At 41.7% G+C, this 19,265-nt stretch overlaps 2 protein-coding genes across 3 annotated transcripts; both read left to right on the top strand.

Annotated features, from left to right (window-relative positions):
- The first annotated feature begins 2,110 nt into the window (after positions 1–2,110).
- On the top strand, positions 2,111–7,059 carry LOC308368299 (shaker-related potassium channel tsha2-like). 2 transcript variants are annotated; one of them, XR_013968725.1, is made up of 2 exons: positions 2,111–5,900; positions 6,112–7,059. XR_013968725.1 is itself a non-coding variant. In XM_080842445.1 (2 exons), the coding sequence occupies exons 1-2, from the start codon at positions 2,299–2,301 to the stop codon at positions 6,116–6,118; spliced, it is 1,389 nt and encodes a 462-aa protein (XP_080698571.1). In that variant the 5' UTR covers positions 2,111–2,298; the 3' UTR covers positions 6,119–7,059. The 2 variants fall into 2 exon arrangements, 1 of the variants encoding a protein (XP_080698571.1); XM_080842445.1 differs by having other exon boundaries at positions 2,111–3,637; positions 6,069–7,059.
- Positions 7,060–10,256: 3,197 nt separating this feature from the next.
- On the top strand, positions 10,257–11,735 carry LOC308368298 (potassium voltage-gated channel subfamily A member 1-like; the record flags this gene model as incomplete). The annotated part of the gene is made up of 1 exon (XM_080842444.1): positions 10,257–11,735. One exon carries the CDS (start codon positions 10,257–10,259, stop codon positions 11,733–11,735), a length of 1,479 nt encoding a protein of 492 aa, XP_080698570.1.
- Positions 11,736–19,265: the final 7,530 nt, after the last annotated feature.

Here is a 19,265-nt window from a genome sequence, read left to right as displayed (position 1 = left end):
AGTAGCCTTTAGACATGGTTTGCTTCAGCTCCCCATTAAGGCTGGCTGGTCTCAGGAGTCCCTGGGATTCCTTCCATGGCAGAGCTGAGGAACCAATATCCTGAACCCCCCCCTAGAGCAAGCACAATGGCGACAGGAGCAATACAAAATTCCCTGTTAATCAGAAAGAAGCCTTAAGCAGAACCGTGAGACATAGGGAGGGAGCATCTGTTTGAGGCCGGCCAGGTAGAGGATATAACATGGGAATGGTTTGTTTCCCACAAAAAGGCAGACTGCAGAATATGTATTATTTTAATTTAAATACAGATTGAAGCTATACATATAGGTGCTCCTATATGTATAAATAATATATATTTTTTACTGTTCATCACCATGTGGTCACCACTTCATGTGTTTGTATTTGGCTGTTTCCTGGAAACGGTGACATCCTGACATCTTGACTTGACCCAGGCAGTTTTTTACTGACTGTAGAATGCTTACAAAATTATCATGGGGCGGCACCATGTCCTGACACTGACATCTGACACTGACACTCAACACTTGTAATGAACTAGCTGAAGGGCTCCCTGGTCTTAACTGAAGTGTTTACTAAATTAGAGACAGACCCTTAGCTTTGGAGCAATGCCTTTCACCTTTTACCTCAGGGACTGTCACACTGACAGAGGGCTCAGCTGCATCATGTCCTTTGTCAGATGTGAACTGGTGTGTAGGACTAGAGGGTGTCGTTTCCATAGCACTTTTTGAGTGTCCTTTGTTATTCAGTGGACACAGCTTCAAAATCCATTCAGCTCAGTTAAAATATCGGTAATTATGACTCAAAGATGAAAGTCTACAGGGAAAATCTTTTCCTATACACTCGCTTTGACTTGTTGTTTTAATTGATCCTGCTTCCAGCATGTGGAACTTCTTTAATGTGTCTGGTACTAAACTGCATTTGGAATCTTATTCAAGTTACAGAGAGAGACCTTTACTGTGTCACTGTGAAAACATGGCAGCAACAGTGTGTGTAAAGACATCAAGACAGAATGGTTTCATAATAAGGTAACTGAAGTCACATTTAATACAAATAGCGTAGTAAACACACCTTGCTCTGATTCAATAAATCTAATGGGGAATGTTCTGTTGCAGACCATGACATATCAGTTTACCCCAACATGTTTTGGCCAGCAGTAGATGCCACGCTCTGTCTGAAAACGTTGTTACTTTGATGTTGGAGGGATATAAAATCTAAATTTAAGGTTAGCTCTCTCTCCTCTCATAAGTTAAATTGAGTACATCCTATTTGTGGAACTAAACCGAAAGGCAAGAATGTGAATGAAGACACTATCTGCTCTATTTCAAAGATGTACTATACTTTTGGAAGAAAAGCTACTCAGTGATGTAATTTAGCATGTGAAAACATATAAAAATACAGGATAATTGTATCTTATACAATATAAATCATATATTATTTTATATGATGACCTTAAAGAAAGGTCACGTTTTCAATGTCCATGTTCCTGGTTGTAAAATCGAACCCTGTAAGTGCTCGGAATGGGAATGTTATTTTGGCATCCTCAAGACGTTATCCTTGGTGGATACTCAGATGTCAGTCAAGCCAGCAGTTTCCACTGCCACAGTCAGGACAGACAGATTCTCTGCATTAAACTATACCTTACTCTCAACAAATATCCAATGCATGGATAGGAAGTAAAGGGCAAATTAATCTTCAAATCTGTGGTAATTGCAAAACATCTTATCTATTTCACAAGATCATATTAAAATGATGTCCTATTTAATTTATTTACATCTAAATGGATTTTCAAACTTTCCCATCTATATGCATTTTATCTGTAAGCTTAATATAATTTATTGATTCCCAAAACCAAGCAAGCACAAATTATTTGATGTTAGATATTTATCAAATCGTGGTAAGAGATAATGGAGATGTATTATAACTTCTATTTAAAACCATTTAACAATAATAAAGTATTGTCATTGACAGTTATGATAACTTGTATACTGACAACAAGTGCTCAACAAGAAGGCGTCAACATGTCAATCAAATCGGGGAGGGTTCAGCTGTTTAAAGCAGTGTGTGAACCCCATATCCATTCATGCTTTTCTGCGTGCGCAACTGGTGTACACAAGTCGCGACAGCAAGTTAGGAGACATGATTTGGGGGCAGTAAAAACGGACAAAAGAAAACTTGGTTTACGAGGGTAAACTTCACACACAGCACTTGCTCCGACCATAGACGCCAAAGTGGCAGGATTTGCCAAAAATTGGTGGGGAGAGGGTGCCGGGCTGAGTCCGTTGATGAGTGGACACTCTCGGGGCGGAAAGATGACAGTGGTGTGTCCAGAGATCCGGGATGAAATAGTCTCCGTCAACCCAATACAAGATGACAGCGATTTGGAGATAGGAGACCAGGAATGTAGTGAACGGGTGGTGATCAATATCTCCGGCCTGCGTTTTGAGACCCAGCTGAAAACTCTTGCGCGATTCCCAAGCACGCTACTGGGGGACCCGTGTAAAAGAACGCGCTATTACGATCCGGTGAAAAATGAGTTCTTTTTCGACAGGAACCGTCCAAGTTTTGATGCCATCCTATACTATTATCAGTCTGGAGGGCGTCTCCGGAGGCCTATCAATGTGCCGATCGATATGTTCCTGGAAGAAGTAAAGTTTTATGAGCTCGACGAGGGTGTTGTTGATAATCTTGTTGAAGACGAGGGCTTGTCAAAAGAAGATAATCGGCCAATGCCATCGAATACATTTCAGCGTCAAATATGGCTGATGTTTGAGTATCCCGACAGTTCTGGAGCCGCGAGGATAGTTGCCATAGTTTCCGTGTTGGTCATTTTGACATCGATTGTAATCTTCTGTTTGGAGACTTTACCAGAGTTCAGAGAGGAAAACAATGTATTCAGTAACCACTTTCTGAATGGGACAACCGTTCCCGAAAAGAAGAATATTTTCACAGATCCATTTTTTCTACTGGAGACACTCTGTATAGTGTGGTTTACCTTTGAACTTTTAGTTAGGTTCCTGGCATGTCCCAGCAAGATTGCCTTCTACAAAGACATCATGAATATTATTGATGTTGTAGCTATTGTGCCATATGTTGTAACTCTGAGCTTGGAGCTCGCAGAACACAAAGGAAGTCAACAGGCTGCGTATCTAGCCATTCTGAGAATTATCCGGCTGGTGCGGGTGTTTCGTATTTTCAAACTCTCCCGCCACTCCAAAGGTCTCCAAATTTTAGGGCGGACCCTCCACGCAAGTATGAGAGAACTTGGGCTTTTAATTTTCTTCCTGATCATTGGCATTGTGCTATTCGCCAGCGCAGTTTTCTTCGCAGAGGTTGATGATCCAGAATCTGGATTCCGTAGCATCCCCGATGCGTTCTGGTGGGCAGTTGTGACCATGACGACCGTGGGCTATGGAGACATGTGCCCTGTCACTCTGGGAGGAAAACTAGTGGGATCCATGTGTGCCATTGCTGGTGTGCTAACTATTGCACTGCCCGTACCTGTCATCGTATCGAATTTTAGTTATTTCTATCGCAGGGAAAACGACAAGGAGGACAATCGAAACTACGTCCATGTCACATGCGACCATGTTCCAACCTATGCCGAACTGAAGGAGAATGACAGTAAGCCTTCTCTTATTAAATCTGAATACATGGAAAGTGACGATTTGGATACATCTAGATACATCAACCTCAGTTCTTTTGAGACTTACACTGGGAAGTTAACAGATGTCTGAGCGCAAAACAAAACCCCGAATGAAGAGTTTAGTTTTGACATCCTGTAGATATATTCAATTTTTTTCTCCAAAAGGATTGGAAATGATAAAAGAATCCACTCTTTCAGTGATGAAATATTATAGGATCAAAAGGTGAAATGTGTCTTCTTTAGCATCGGCGCGGTGACGTCCAAAATGACCTGTGCAAAAGCTTAGCCTGCTGAGTAGCCTTGACGCTGTGCCTTCGATAAGATTGTGAGGTAAAAGTAGACCCTGAGAGCTGGTGGTGTTCATCAGTATACCTAATGACTAAAGCAGTTTAGCACTGTAAAATGTACTATTGTACACTTTGTTTTACCGTCTCTGGGCGCCACCGTGTGGTTGAATGTTAAACAGCAGGTTCAAGCAACAGAATCGTCTAAAGTTCACTCCATCCACAGCATAATTTAATCCATTCAAATATATGTGTATCATGATGCGGATAGGTCCCAAACGGTTCTCTCTACGTCAGCATCAACCATGTAAGGTTGAGGATGATTTTAAACAGTTAGATGGCGTGTTGAGGCATCTTCAGCCCATACAATGCAGAATTTTTTAAAATAAAATATGAATTTTGTCAATATTAACACAAGCATTGTGTTTGTGTTTAACAGAAAAGTCATATTCAGTTCTTAGCTAAAACAGAATAAAACATATTTAAGGGTGTAATTTAAATACCACCGACTAGTTGCAATTTTTTTTGTGGCACAATCCCTATTTTGAAATGTTAACTAAAACAGGTGAAATCCGCAGCACATTTTGAAATGTAAACAAAAAAAAAAATGCGAGAAAAGAAAGAAATATGTTATTTGACAGTTATATTTTTTACATATGTTGACGATATTTGTTGGAACGTAACAACAACTGTCTTAATCAGGCTAGAAACTAGGCTTTTGGGGAAACTAGAATCAAAATAAAGCAGCAGTTTATTAATCAGGAGAAATATTGTAATACAGGTATCTCTTAACATGGACAATTTCAGGAGTACAAATGCTTTTTTTTATAAAATAGCCTAATGCATCTTTGTAAATTGATTCAATTCCTATTTTTATGTGATTTTATACTCTGTTAATGAAGTCTAAAAAAGCCCTTTAAATTATTCCATATGGTGTATACATTCTTTTAACATTCTACGTTTTGTCCACCATGCCCATATGAGGGTTTTATGTAAATAATATTTATTCACGCTATACATAATACATGTTACATAAATATTGTTATGTCAGCATTTAGGGCATGTTGTAAAGGATACAGCACAGTATTACAAAACAGATATTGCATTGCTGTGCTTTATCATGTGACACAAAACTATAACCTTCACTAGTAACGTCATGACCACTGACAGAACCAACTTGCCATTCAGTCATGGTGCTCAAGTACATGTCTTAGGTCACCCTGTGCTTGAACCCCCTCAGATGAACGTACTGAGTGCTGGATAGGCTGAATCAGTTTTGTATATCTAGTCAGGGTCAGGAAGCCTGGAGGATACCGTACTGCGGGTCCATAGCAATAGTATTCAGCAATAGCAATAGCAATAGTATTCAGATGGTCCATAGCAATGTGTTGAAATGCTTGTTTAATGAGAGGTGTAGTTGTAGCAGATGCAGTCATTACATACAGTATTGAGATTTCATAACTCCTTCCATAAGAAAGCACTGTTTGAGGGGGGTTAAGAAGCCATAGGTCTCTCCATAGCTCTTTAACAGAGCAGTTAGCACTTATTACATCATTTGAAAGAAATATGCACCTGCTAATGTGATACATAATGTGAACACTGCATTTGCACTTTAAAATTATGAAATTAAAATCGAAACAGTGAAATCATTTGAATGTAAAATGATAGTAACACATACATCTGAATACTCTCCCATCAGTGTAAGTCATCATGACGCATAGACAGTAAGGCAATACTTTTCAGTCCATACCCCTTTTCCCATCATCACTTAGATCTCAACCCGAGAGTCCTTTGCATCATGCTTTAGTCATGCCTTATTTATGTGTGCATATTAAAACACTTACTAAACAGTGTGCTAATCGACGAACATTTCTCACTAGAATGAAAACAAAAACAACGTGTACAAAAGGCCTTTGTACTGTATATATACATACACTACGTTGGTGACCTCAATAAGGTTTGTACATGAATGCTGATTAGTTGAACATGCCTCAGTTAAACCACTGCCTTGACAACATAATGTGTGTAAAGAACTATTTTTCTAAAAATGATCTTGATGTATTATTTTGATAAATATTTGCCCATTTTGCCATTGTCTTGTCTTCCTTGCATTTGCCTGCACCAGAAGACACCCATTTATGTAATATGCTGTCTGGCTGCCAACACAGCGCCTAGGTGTTGACATTCACAGCTTGGTGGACTCGACAGTGACCAAGTGTCAGGGTAATGGCTGTCCATCTGTCTGGTAATGAAGATGGCCGTGGCTGCAGCGGGGACCTTCAGGGAAGATGCCGACGGGACACTTTCTGTGGGAGCGGTGGCTCTGCCTGAAGTCTGCATGACTCAGCAGCTGCAAGCTGCTCCATCTGACACCCATCTGATTCAGTCCCTGCAGCATACAGTCAATGATCCGAGGGATGAGAGCGTTTGAGGGTCACTTTCTGTGACATCATTGTACCAGTCTGTTTTGCCAGGATAAACAGTCTGTTGTGCGTTAAGCCTGCTCTCTACCAGAGGCCGTGGAGAGTCAAGAAGGCAATTTCTACACACTTTTTGGCACATGAAATTGTGGGCTAGCGCCTACATTAATGCTTACCTGGCAAGAACAGTATTTGTGGTTGATAAACTGTATACACACTTGAGAAGAATACCAAACTGGGACAATGGTCTGTTTTTCATTTTATTGAGAATTGTATGTTTACAGTATAGCTATGCTGGTGCTCTTACAGTCTCCACAATTAGTGGTGGGAACCTCTAGACAGAAATGTGAATTATAAACACATCAAAGCTCCAACATTCATAGTCAGTCCCCAAAAGCATACACCACAGACAGTTTTTTTTAAATAAGGGTACAATTATTTAGAACAATGTATTGGATAACAAAATAAATGCTCCATTAAAGCATGCGTGACCTGCCCTATGACATCTGAGCATGGCTCATAAAAGCTTTCACAAACATTGTTACTACTACCACACCAGGTCTCATGCTGACCATTACCTTACCAAACATATGCATAAATCATAAGCTAATCCATTTAACCATTACATATGCACACAAACTACCAAGGTGGTGAATTTTTGATCATGCAGTGAGCTAGTGCGTTGGATTGAAAGACAGTGACTAATAAAGATAACGTGTATTCTTTAATGACTGAATGCTTTGTATTTTTGTTTCAGTCTGAATACATTTGTTCTTAACAACTTTAAGGCTTAAGAAAACTCTGAAACACTGAAATGACCGAGGAACCAATGAAACAGAATAGGGCAACTGACTAACCGACTGTGTTTTCCTCAAAATAAACATTTAAGTTCCCCATGTCCCATTTTATTTCACTGCGCAAAGACTTGCAGTTCTGCACAAGTAGTATTTGTGCCAGATGTATTATGTAATAGATCACTTTACACTGGCTTCAACAAACTCTCCTTCCTGCCTTCCTTAGCTGTGTAACTGGACTTAATGCTGCTGTAATGCCATGCAGTTCTCAGAGGGGCCATTGAATGTCACTTCCTATCAGTGGGCTTTGCAAAACAGAAGAAAAAAAGATCATATATGACCTACTCTTTATTCCTTATTGGAGTGCTGAACACACCAAATGTTATTCAGTGGTCCTCTACCAAACAGTTAATTCTAGTAACTGTATTTGTAATAGACTTGTTTTAAAAAACCTGTCGGTGATGAGGTGTTATTATGTCACCTTGAGAAGCATACGGTAACATGGATGACTCATGATATCATTTCAGACGTGGTGACTGGGCAAGTCAAGTGCATGTTCTTAATGCGGTCATCCTGCTTCTTGGATGACTGGATGCTTCCTGGAGTAAATCAAGCCAAATGGTTATACCAGTCCTATCACCTACCTGATAGAGGTTGGAAATGTACCAAAGCATAACCTGGCTATGATGCATTCCCCTCAACTACCAAAGTTTTCTTTAGGCATAGTATTGATAGATTGCCAGTGATTGTCCTCTGGCCAGTTAGACTAATTGATTTATCTAGAAACCTGCCAGGGCAGACAAGCAAGTGACAATTTGGGTGCCCATTTTTACTTATAAATACCAAAAGGTATTTGCATTGCCATAAGAGACACTGCTGTTTGGATGCTCTATCTTGAAATGTTCATTTTGAAATGTTTTGTATACAGTCAAAATGGGTTGATGTGTATGGGTTTGTGTGAAGTGATACTTTAAGGAAGTTTCTTCTTAGCATGAAAACACGAACATTTTGGCTCCATCTACTGGCTACAAGCGCTGGGAGAGTTCTTGAGGGTATCTGTAATATTCCACTGTAGTGACCTTATGGTCATATTCAGAAACTGATCGGAATACAGATAACAAATACCGGTGCTCTTCTGAAGGCAAAGGGGTAGGGCAAAAAGTTTGTTGTCAGCACCATGGACAGCGACACACATCGGTTACCCTTTCTCTCAAGACCAGCAGGAACTCAACTTGTGACATAGTGCAAGTCTTATTATATGACTTTACTATTAGGAACAAATACATCTCATTATATTCAGAGACAATTTCGAAAGTTAATGATGGACTGCTTACCCAATTATGTACCCTCGGATAAGTTCTCATTTTTGCCGTGATGTCTCACTTTCTCTCTGTCTTTCCCGCCCACAGTCTTAAACACACACACACACACACACACGCACCGCGTAACGAACACGTGCAACTAGGAAAGTGACTTCGGAATCTCCAAGTTACTGACAGATCGTCCGATGCAGCACTGTGTGATTCTTGGCGTAACGCCTAAAGTGTCCACTAATGTACAGTAAGCATGTCGCTGCCTCATTATTGTGGATACTGGTCATGGTGTGTTTAAAGTACCTGCACGTTTATATCCGGATAAGATACTGCGCCAGTGCTGGCACATAAATGCTCTTGTTTTTGTGGTGTGGAAGGCACTTGTGGCAACGTGCGTTAGTACAACCGTTCTGCATTGCGTCGAATACCCTCCCCCTCCTTTTCTCAAACGCTCGCTCTCTCTCTCTCTCTCTCTCTCTCTCTCTGTGAGAGTGTGTGTCGCTCTCTCGCCCCCTTTCATGTTCAACACAGTACAATATGCTGGTGCACATTATTAAGGAATTATTCTATATCCCCTATTGATTTCCTACTTCAAGCACCTTTCATATCCACCCCGTTGACAGTATGTTGAGCTGCAACAGACCTTGCTCGTCATCTTGTCTACTCGTAAGAGCACATTTTGCTGATGCGGTAATGTCTGGAAATGGCAGGGGTTCGCTTATTGCCCCTTAATGTATCTTCCCCCTGAGTTGCAGCATTAGAGTTCCTCATGCAGTGGGCTATAAGCCATTCTAGCCGCACTTGCCGCTGCACTACCAAGACTGGACGTTGCGGCTTCAGCATTCTTTCACATTGCAGCGCCCTGCCTTGGTCAATGTGACTTTTTTGCGCGTTGAGAGATGCAAAGAGTGAGATTTAAGTGTTTTTGAGATTTCGTTAATTTTAGTTTCGGAAAAATAACACGTGTAAGGACACGAACATGCCATGAACTTCAACCAGGATTACAGGCACACAATGAAGCACGACTTCGAAGAGATGTAAAGTGTTCATGTACCCTATAGAAACACAAAAACAGGAGAAAGGGTGCATCAGCGTTGGATGAGTGCACCAACGGACGCATTCCAGCAGTATCCCTAAGGATCAAACGGAGGTAAGGCATGCATGTGTGTATTTGGTCGCTCACATGTTCATCCGATCATTAGTGTTTATGCTTTACAGCTTTACATTTCTCCATAACTGCAGTCAGTTTGGATTATGCCTCTTGAGGAGGTTTGGTGGAGCTTCCGTGGACGGAGACATTCAAGGAGATTAGATGCGAAGGAATAAAACCTGACATTGTCCTGTCAAGATTTGTTTTACATATTACTATACCTCTATATAACGCATAAGCATAGCAACTAGCCAGTTTGTTCGTCCTTGGTGAAAAGGCTAATTATGTAAATGCAGAAATAATGGCAACAAGCAAAGTAACATTAAATAAATAAATAATCCTTCATAGAGTAAAATTGCTGAGTTAGCAGATATCGCTGCAATTCGACCCACTCGCTCTGACTGGGTGACAGAGGGAGCAGAAGAAAGGCAGCAATGGTCGAGTCAGCGAGAACTGCAGTGGGGCCGCACTGAGGCAGAGCCAGCTATTCCCCATACCCGGGGATTGAGACAGCTCAGAGGGGTGGGGATATTGGAGGAAGGGGGAGAATTTGTTATGAGAAATTGGATGTCTGGTTTGCCAAACTAACCGCAATCCCGCAACTCCTGCAGAGCTCCTCCCACGCCGACCTGCAGGATGACCGTAGTGCCCGGAGACAACATGGATGAGACCGCAGCAGTGCCGGGGCACCCTCAGGACACCTACCCCCCGGACCACGATGACCATGAATGCTGTGAGAGAGTAGTCATCAACATAGCGGGGCTTCGCTTCGAGACCCAGCTGAAAACTCTTTCACAGTTTCCCGAGACGCTGTTAGGTAATCCCAAGAAGAGGATGCGCTACTTTGATCCCCTGAGAAATGAATACTTCTTCGACAGGAACCGTCCTAGTTTCGACGCAATACTCTACTACTATCAGTCTGGAGGCAGGCTGCGGAGGCCGGTGAACGTACCCTTGGATATGTTCTCAGAGGAAATAAAGTTTTACGAACTGGGGGTAGATGCCATGGAGAAATTTCGCGAGGATGAGGGCTTTATACGGGAGGAGGAGCGCCCTTTGCCAGAGAAGGAGTTTCAGCGACAGATCTGGCTACTTTTTGAGCACCCGGAGAGCTCTGGACCTGCTAGGGGGATTGCTATTGTGTCTGTGATGGTCATTTTGATCTCCATCGTCATATTCTGTTTGGAGACTTTACCTGAACTGAAGGAAGACCCAAGAGGTCGTTATGAGACTGTAGGGAACATCACTTTCTATTACAAGCCAAACATCTTGACCGACCCGTTCTTCATTATTGAGACTTTGTGCATCATATGGTTCTCGTTTGAACTGATAGTGCGCTTCTTTGCCTGTCCGAGCAAGGCGGCTTTCTTCAAGAATATGATGAACACTATTGACATAGTGGCCATCATACCATACTTCATCACACTGGGCACAGAGCTTGCCGATGATGGAAAGGGGGGAGAGGATGGAATGGGAGAGCAGGCAACATCGTTGGCCATTCTCAGGGTGATACGTCTGGTGAGAGTGTTTAGGATCTTCAAGCTGTCCAGGCATTCGAAAGGACTGCAGATCTTAGGACAAACCCTTAAAGCCAGTATGAGGGAGCTTGGATTGCTCATCTTCTTCCTGTTCATCGGCGTCATCCTCTTCTCCAGCGCAGTGTACTTTGCGGAGGCCGAGGAAGCTGAATCACACTTCACCAGCATCCCAGACGCCTTCTGGTGGGCCGTAGTTTCAATGACTACAGTCGGCTATGGTGACATGGTTCCAGTCACCATAGGTGGCAAGATCGTCGGCTCCCTATGCGCCATTGCAGGTGTGCTGACAATTGCCCTTCCGGTACCTGTCATCGTGTCTAACTTCAATTACTTCTACCACAGGGAAACCGAGGGAGAGGAGCAGGCCGCACTGCTCAACGTTAGCAAAGAAAACATCGCCTCTGACACCTCCAGTCGCCGCAGCTCCTCGACCGTGAGCAAATCAGAGTACATGGAAATTGACGGCGACATAAACAACAGTATCGACAATTTTAGGGAAGCCAACCTGAGAACTGGCAACTGCACTATAACTAATCAAAACTGTGTGAACAACACCAAGCTGCTATCCGATGTTTAGACGAAAGCAGGGACTTGAGAGACTGGTGATCATACTAATCACATGAATGCTTCATTTACCTCCTTAGAGAGCCCTTGCAATGCGACTTCTATACTCCGCAAAAGAAATAGAAAAAAAACACAAAGAGAAAAGAATCAAGCTGTTAGATATTCGAAAGATAGTAGCTGTTATTAGTTTTCAAAAGGAATACTTCCAGTACATGAAAAAAAAAAAAACATGTAACACACACAAGCTCGCACCAACAGGCAAGAATAGTCTGGCGAGAACCCTTGGTGGCTGTCCTAACCGGCATCCAAGTAGGGATTTTTAAAATGATATGCATGGAATACAGATACCATTTCAGTTACTTGCACAGTGCATCCAAGAGCAAATGCATCAAAATTACCCTGTCCTGCAGAGAAAGAAGCGCAAAACTCGGCAGGGTCTGATCGACGACTTCCGGATAGGTGGTCTCCTTACTGTTAAGGATATACTGACCAGCAAAGCACCTTATACAGACATGACTGAATACCTGCTGGAATGCTACAGAGGACCAAGTCCTCGACCCGTGAACATCCGCAATACTGCTATTTTTCAGCAGATGCTGTATTTAAGATATCACCAAGTGATTCAATGCCATGCCCTTTAGATGCAAGACAGCACAATGACAAAAGGAGCTTCATATTAGCATGTTCAGATTCTTATCATTTTGATAATGGCATGCTTGGGACATTATCTCATTTAACAGCGCTTTCTTTTTTTTTTGGACCTTTCTTCCACCTTCCCTACCATCTACTTCCATGGAAAGTGCACTGGATCGTTATGATTTGAAATGCTTATCATTCATGAGTATTTAAGGACTGAATGTTAAACCTTAAGGGAACAGTAACTCAATGAGATCATAGCATGTTAGAAAATAACCTGCATTATGGCCTATTCGAACTAAGGTACTATGTATCCTAGTATATTTAATGCATGACATCAATATTATACAGCTTGTTGCAATGTATGCATCTCTTATAGGTGCCCATGTTACTGTCAGGGAAATAGGGACACGGAATCCTACATTTTCTGAAATGTGACAAAAATATATGCAAGCCCATCTCGGGGATGCAGACTTCCTAATTTAAAAAGTAGTCAATGAAGCTGAGGAAAATATTATCAAAAATGCATATACTCATACTAAGCACCTGTTAAAATCAGTATAAAGTCAATAATGCCTTGCATGGGCCTACTCTCAACAAGTTAAACTAAATGTAAATATAATTCATGCTTTAAATTTTTGCAGTCAAATTTAGGCCATTGTGATGTTCAAAGTATCTAAATTACTTGATTTATTTAAATGTCAGGAAACACTGCAAAGAGAACAAGTCAGAATTATGAACATAGGTTGCTAGTGCCTTTGAGCCTCTCAACGACTGGATAAGTGAAAGTGCCTCAGTGTAAGACTGATTGACATCAAGACAAAAGTGCTACACAGTGCAGTTTAGGTTGATGCACTAATGGAAGTTGAACAGTTCAGTCACAATACTAACATTCTGCCTCCTTTATAAAGCTTTCACAAAAGTGCGAGTTTTACCTCGGGGAAGTGAAACTTTAGCGCTGAGTTGTAAATATATTTAACAACGTGGAGTAGCTACTTTGAATAGCCATGATGGACAGTTAACGATATTTCAGGTGTTATCCTCATACTTGTCTGTGAAAAGGGCGGCACATGTTCCGTAGAGTTGAGTCGTCTGGAGGGTCGGGTGAGTGCATTCCGGTTTGAAAAGGTGTTAAACATGGCACATGGCTGTCACGCACAACATGACCTTTTCATGTCGTCATGCACCTGAACTTTGTCCAAGGAGCTAAATCAGATTAGGTCTCACTGATTGAGGTAATGGCGGGATGGGGAGATCCCATGGGGTTTGAATCTGCCTTGTGGATAAAGTACCTTTTCCGTAGTTTTTCTGTTTCCTGTGCCATAAGGATTCTACCTCAGTGAGGTTAGTGCAGAGCTTACTGCAGCGCTTGACTATGCTCACCATCTTACTTTACTTACTACATCCATGTGGAGATGGCCAGCAATGTACTGTATTCAAATAGAACCCCTCACACCTTCCCAACGGACAGTTCTAGAAGCTCCAAGGGTGATTTACATGCCTACTACCCCTTCCCCTTAATGACCCTTGCCCTTTCAGCTGCGTACAATCAAAAGCATTGCTTTGCTCTAGTGTTACTTTTGTTGTTTTGAATTTTCTCCGATCAGTGCTATTATCCTCACTTGATTTGACATCAGCTGGCTTCCACCTATCAGACACATTACTGGAGACAGAGGAAAAAGCAGGGGCATGTATGTCAAGACAGAACATACAGTCAGACGCACAAATGCTCTCTTAACAGCAGTATGGTCCATTTCATATACACTAAGATTCTGCACATGTTTGTTTTCTGTGTTTGATTTTATAGTGCCTGCCAGGAATGTTTAATGTTGTCCTACCCGTGAAAGCTTGAATGAAATTTGGTACATCAGGCCAAATATCTAGTCTGAACACCCGCGCTTAAACATGAACGTTGAAGTTACTTCTGATACTGAAAGGGCTGAAGAAGGCAGACTGTTTTTATGCATTTTTTTATTTTCTAAAACATGTCAGACTAATGATTCCTTCCATTGTTTTTCTGCAACACAGCAGTTTTTTCTTCTATGAAATGTCTGAATGGAGATTAAGATATCTCAAAGATGTCCTATGTATTTCAACTGAGGTGAATTCTCACAGACTATAGTTTTTGCAGTGGTTGAGAGAAAACCTAAATGACAAACTACTACTGATCACTTAAAAGTGGTAGATAGTGTGTTGGTGGAATTGCAGGTTTAAGACAAATAATTTGTCGACTGTCAGCCATCATAACGACATCCGCTTGACTTGTTGCCTTTTTTGCTCCGTCCAATAGCATTGTAATGCCAGTTATGTCACGCTGGTCCATGAATGGCCCATAGAAGTAGCCCTTGGTTGCCAGAGTACACCAACAGGGAAGGCTGGCCGATAGGCGAGATTTGGTGCTGTAAAATAAAACCATCTGAATGAGGCATTATGAAAAACCATCTAACAGCAATAGAGACTACATATCCTTTATTTGTGCTCCCCTACAGCAAAATGTAAAAACAACAGATGTACTGCGATGTTGGTAGATATAGATATGCCCACCCACGAAGGGACGTTTTTAAAGATGACTGCAGATAATTCTTCCATTGACATCCACGGAATGTTGTTATACTGAGCTGAATCTCCCAAAGTTCTTTGGGTTTTCCGGGTTTGAAAAAAAAGCTGTGGGTCAATGAGGAATAAATTAACCAAAGGAAAATCCTCTGATACCTGCAGAACACATACTGTACGTCTCTGAACCCCTTGTTTGTAACTGTGTCGAGTGTGATGTGTCAGAGACAGTGGAAAAGGATGTTTAGATTTTGTACAAATCTTGGCATTAATAAGCCTTGCTGGGTCCAAAGACTGATGCAATTACATGTGTGATGACATAACTAATATAAATAACTTAAAAACCACAAATACTAAAAAAAAAAAACGACTTTTGAGACAATAGTGCTATTTCAAACAGTCTGCTTACAAGTGATTTTCCATCAAATATAGCTTGCAGGTAGAGACACTTGTCAATGCATATCCCAAGAAAAGATGAAGTCATGTACTCTAGATGTGGCCTTCTGAGGACATTACGAGATTTATTTTCTTTTTTGTTCACCTCTGTGGCCTCATTTTTGCTATTATATTTTATTTTAATGTCACTATTATCAATAATATATGTGCTTCAGACAACTCATGTGAGTCTCGCAGAGAGTTCATGTGATAAGCAACGACTGTAAAAGAGAAAGCAAATCACGAATAATATTATAATATATTACATTGAATAAAGTAAAAAAAAAAATGGCATTAGTGAAACTGGTTATTCTCTCTGCTTTATTTAAATGTCACCAAAGCTTCATTGAAACACCAGAAATCAAAGAAAGACTTCATCATCCAACTATCCTGTAAAGATAACCGATTCCAGAGCAACCTTACAGCACTGATCGTATGAACTGCATGGTCAATGGAAGAACTGCATGAGCCTAGTCCTTCCAAAACTTAGGATCAGCATCTTTACGGTTGCATCATTTTAAAAGCCCTTGCTGTCATCAGCACATTTTTTGTTTGTTCTCCAAACCATTGTTTATCATTTGACATCTTCTCCGCTTTCTTTTCCATGAAAAAAAATTCTCTTATCCGCAGGTCTGTGTTACAGACTTTCATTTTGTTGATACGTATAAGAGCACATTAATTGTGATTAATTGATGAGGTGTGGTGGCAATGACGGCCTAAAAATTGGCTTTAGACGACTGATGTGAATGTGCTATTATTCAATATATTTCAATACCCAGAGGGATGCCTTTGGAACGAGCCTCAACCATTTACCCCCCCCCCCCCCCGCACACACACCCCAGGTTCATGATGGACTCTCTATACTAACACACTTCCACTGCTCCCACATACCAACTGTATGAAAATATTGACTGGTATGACATGTTTGCAGCCATTATTGTTGCTTTGGATTGTCATTGAACAAGGATTAGATTGTGTGTGTTCATTTTGTCCGATGCTGACCAGTGCCTGGTCTGTGATCTATGCAAGGGTATTTATTTTCTTATGTCACTTTTTGAGTTGATCATACATTTAACTCAATAAATGTTTAAGGATCTGAGTCCTGTCAAAGCCAGTTTCTGGTGTAATGTGATCTGTGGGCATGTGTGCATCAGGGTATTGTGATGTGCTTTAATAGACCACATTTATGAACATACCCTCAGTCATCAATCATAAATGCTATCAAGTAAGTTTCATGTGCACTTAACGATTTTAATTAGAATTTGAGCTAACAGTCACACATTAAGCATTCTCAGAAGTGGAGTCATTCTCTGCCAGCTTCTCACATCATTTGGTTAATTAGGATTAAAAAAGTGCTCACACTGCAACTTTGAATGAGAATATAATTGTGTCAACTCAGGTGAAATAATTTGTAGCTGTTAAATTGTAGCTGCTGGCAAGATGCTTTCAAATGGTAAAACAATTATTCTGCCTTTTGGTGATAGAGAATGGTGAGAAGACATCTGGAAAACTATCCCAGATTAGTTTCTAGAGTGTAGTCCAAGTAATGTTGTGTGGTTAAGGGTAAAGAAGGGGGGGGGGGGGGGGGGGGTAAATCCTATACAGCAGTATAATGACGGAATCTCTGGGACCATGAAGGGCAGCACACTGCGAAATGGATAGATGGAAATAAATGGTGTCGTCTTGCAGATTTTTCTGTTCATGTCTATGGGTATTTGTGTTTAAATAGACACAAATAAATGCAGCTGTATAATGTATGATATATAATTGTGCCATATCTCACATTTAAACATGTGTTGGCTTTGTGAAGGCTGGTGTGAGTCTTCGTCCTTCGCATTGCCCTCCGGAGATGCAGCACTCTCTCCTCCTGCAGGCTCAGGGGTGGAGTAGTGAGCTGGCACTGGGCCCAGCGTTTCTCCTAAGCAGTCAAGGAAGAGAGAGGGAAAGGGAGAGAGCGGGAGAGGGAGAGTAAGAGAGAGAGAGGGATAGGGGGAGGGAGGGAGAGAGAGAGAGGGAGAGTAAGAGAGAGAGAGGGAGAGGGAGAGGGAGAGAGAGAGAGAGATGGAAAGGGAAAGGTAGAGTAAAAGAGAGAGGGAGAGTAAGAGAGAGAGAGGGAAAGGGAGAGGGAGAGTAGGAGAGAGAGGAGAGGTTTTGAGAAAAAAAGAAACAGGGGAAAAAAGAGACTGAAAGAGAGATAAAGACATAGGGGGGAAGAGAATGAGAGTGTATGCGAGAGAGTACTAGGTGGAGATGAGAGGGAAGACAGAGGCGGTTTGTGTGTGGGTGAATGCAAGAGGAGAATCACTGTTCTAGCTTTGAACAGAGGCTATCTTCATAGCTGTCCCACGCTACTCCTGGTTTCCCCCCATAGGGAAAAGCACAGACGCAAACCTGAGCTACAAGCTGTCAAGAAAAGACAGCTTCCAAGAGTCTAAATGGGCAGTCTTTACAATTGTGCATACCTGCTTATTCCACTGTGAGTACAGCCCACCAGCACAGCACGTAGGAGTGCATTTGAGGAATACATGTTATCGTCAAGCTATCGTCTCAACAAATATACAGTCCCATACCACTGAGAAATAGTTTCAGAACATACAATTTAATTTCCTCATTATTTGCCTCCATAGACAACAGAGTTAAAGCTGTTTGTGAATAATGTGAAATATTTGTAGAAAACAAACTGTTTCTCCTACTAACAGCTTTTCCAGGTTAGTTTGTGACTGATCCTAAACCTTATAGTCAGAAGTCCAAACAAATTTAGACATCTTACCAGCTGGCTGCCTGACAGCTGTAAGAGTCGATTGTGGTTTGTTTGGGGAGGGGGGTGGGTGGAGGGTTGGGGTGTGGATTAGTTGATTATTTGTTTATTTTTAACATCCTCTGATGGAAGGAAAACACACACACACACACACACACCCACGCAGAATAACACACCCTCTCACTCTCCATACAGTAGGCTCCAGTGTTGTTGTCTTTGAGTAATGCATCTCATGTTATCAATCATCCTCCTCTCTGTCCACAACTTTGCTGATCAGGATCACACCACTCCGTGAGACCACTTAATGGTTTACATAGTGGTACTGAACCCCCTCCCTCTCTCATTCTCTCAGACACACACAACACACACACACACACACACACACAAATCGGAGGAAAACATAGGCCAGGCAAGTGGGAGCATGCTTTTTTCCTGAGTCAGGACTCTGGCGCACTCGATATTCCAACCAAATCGATCACTTCAAAAGACAGACGCGCACCCCATATCCCTTTTAATACGGGAAAGCCGTGCGAATCCTGTCGACCTCATCCGAAAAGTTTCCCCAGGCCTGAGTGCAGCCGTAAAAATCAGCAAGCAGACATTTACCCCGGCCTGGATGAAAAGGTAAAGGCTATCTCTGTTGAAGATGCCACTGACTCCGATAATGAGATGTAACATGAGCTCTTAACTTCCTGCTCACTGTCCTATATAGGAGTTGCACTATTTTTGCCTCCATCCATTTGACTGGCAGTATAGCACATTACATATGAATGGTCAGTTGTACCGTCAATCTGAGGATGTGAAAACAACTGGCTGCAATTCCCATGTGTAAATCAGCATTTAGAAAGCCTCTTCCCTGGCTAAACACCCCTCACCATCTGTCCCCGTCTCTCTCTCTCATTCACACAGTGCTTCCTTTAGTCTTTGCATTATCTCCATAATGCTGTTGTCAGCCATGTTTAATAATTGAGGACACGTCCATCATTTCATCCATCTTGTGTTGATGCGCAAATGGCTTCTGTCAAACTCAAGCCAGTCAAATGGGCCTCTGTTGCCCTCTGTGAGACCTGGGCTATTTCCCTAATAACACAGGGGAGATCAGAGGTAAGAGATGGTCCACGAAAAGAGGGATGGAAATAGGCAAGTGAATGGATAGATAAA

Source organism: Sprattus sprattus (assembly GCF_963457725.1).
Source record: "Sprattus sprattus genome assembly, chromosome: 7".
NCBI lineage: Eukaryota > Metazoa > Chordata > Actinopteri > Clupeiformes > Clupeidae > Sprattus > Sprattus sprattus.
The sequence above is the reverse complement of the archived record's forward strand: the minus strand, read 5'-3'. Positions and strand labels throughout refer to the sequence as shown.

Excerpts from the sequence above, each read along its gene's own strand:
- LOC308368299 (XM_080842445.1), top strand. The coding sequence starts at position 2,299 with ATGAGTGGACACTCTCGGGGCGGAAAGATGACAGTGGTGTGTCCAGAG. Across the intron at positions 3,638-6,068 it reads CGAACTGAAGGAGAATGACA|AAGACACCCATTTATGTAAT; the intron begins GTAAGCCTTCTC and ends TGCCTGCACCAG.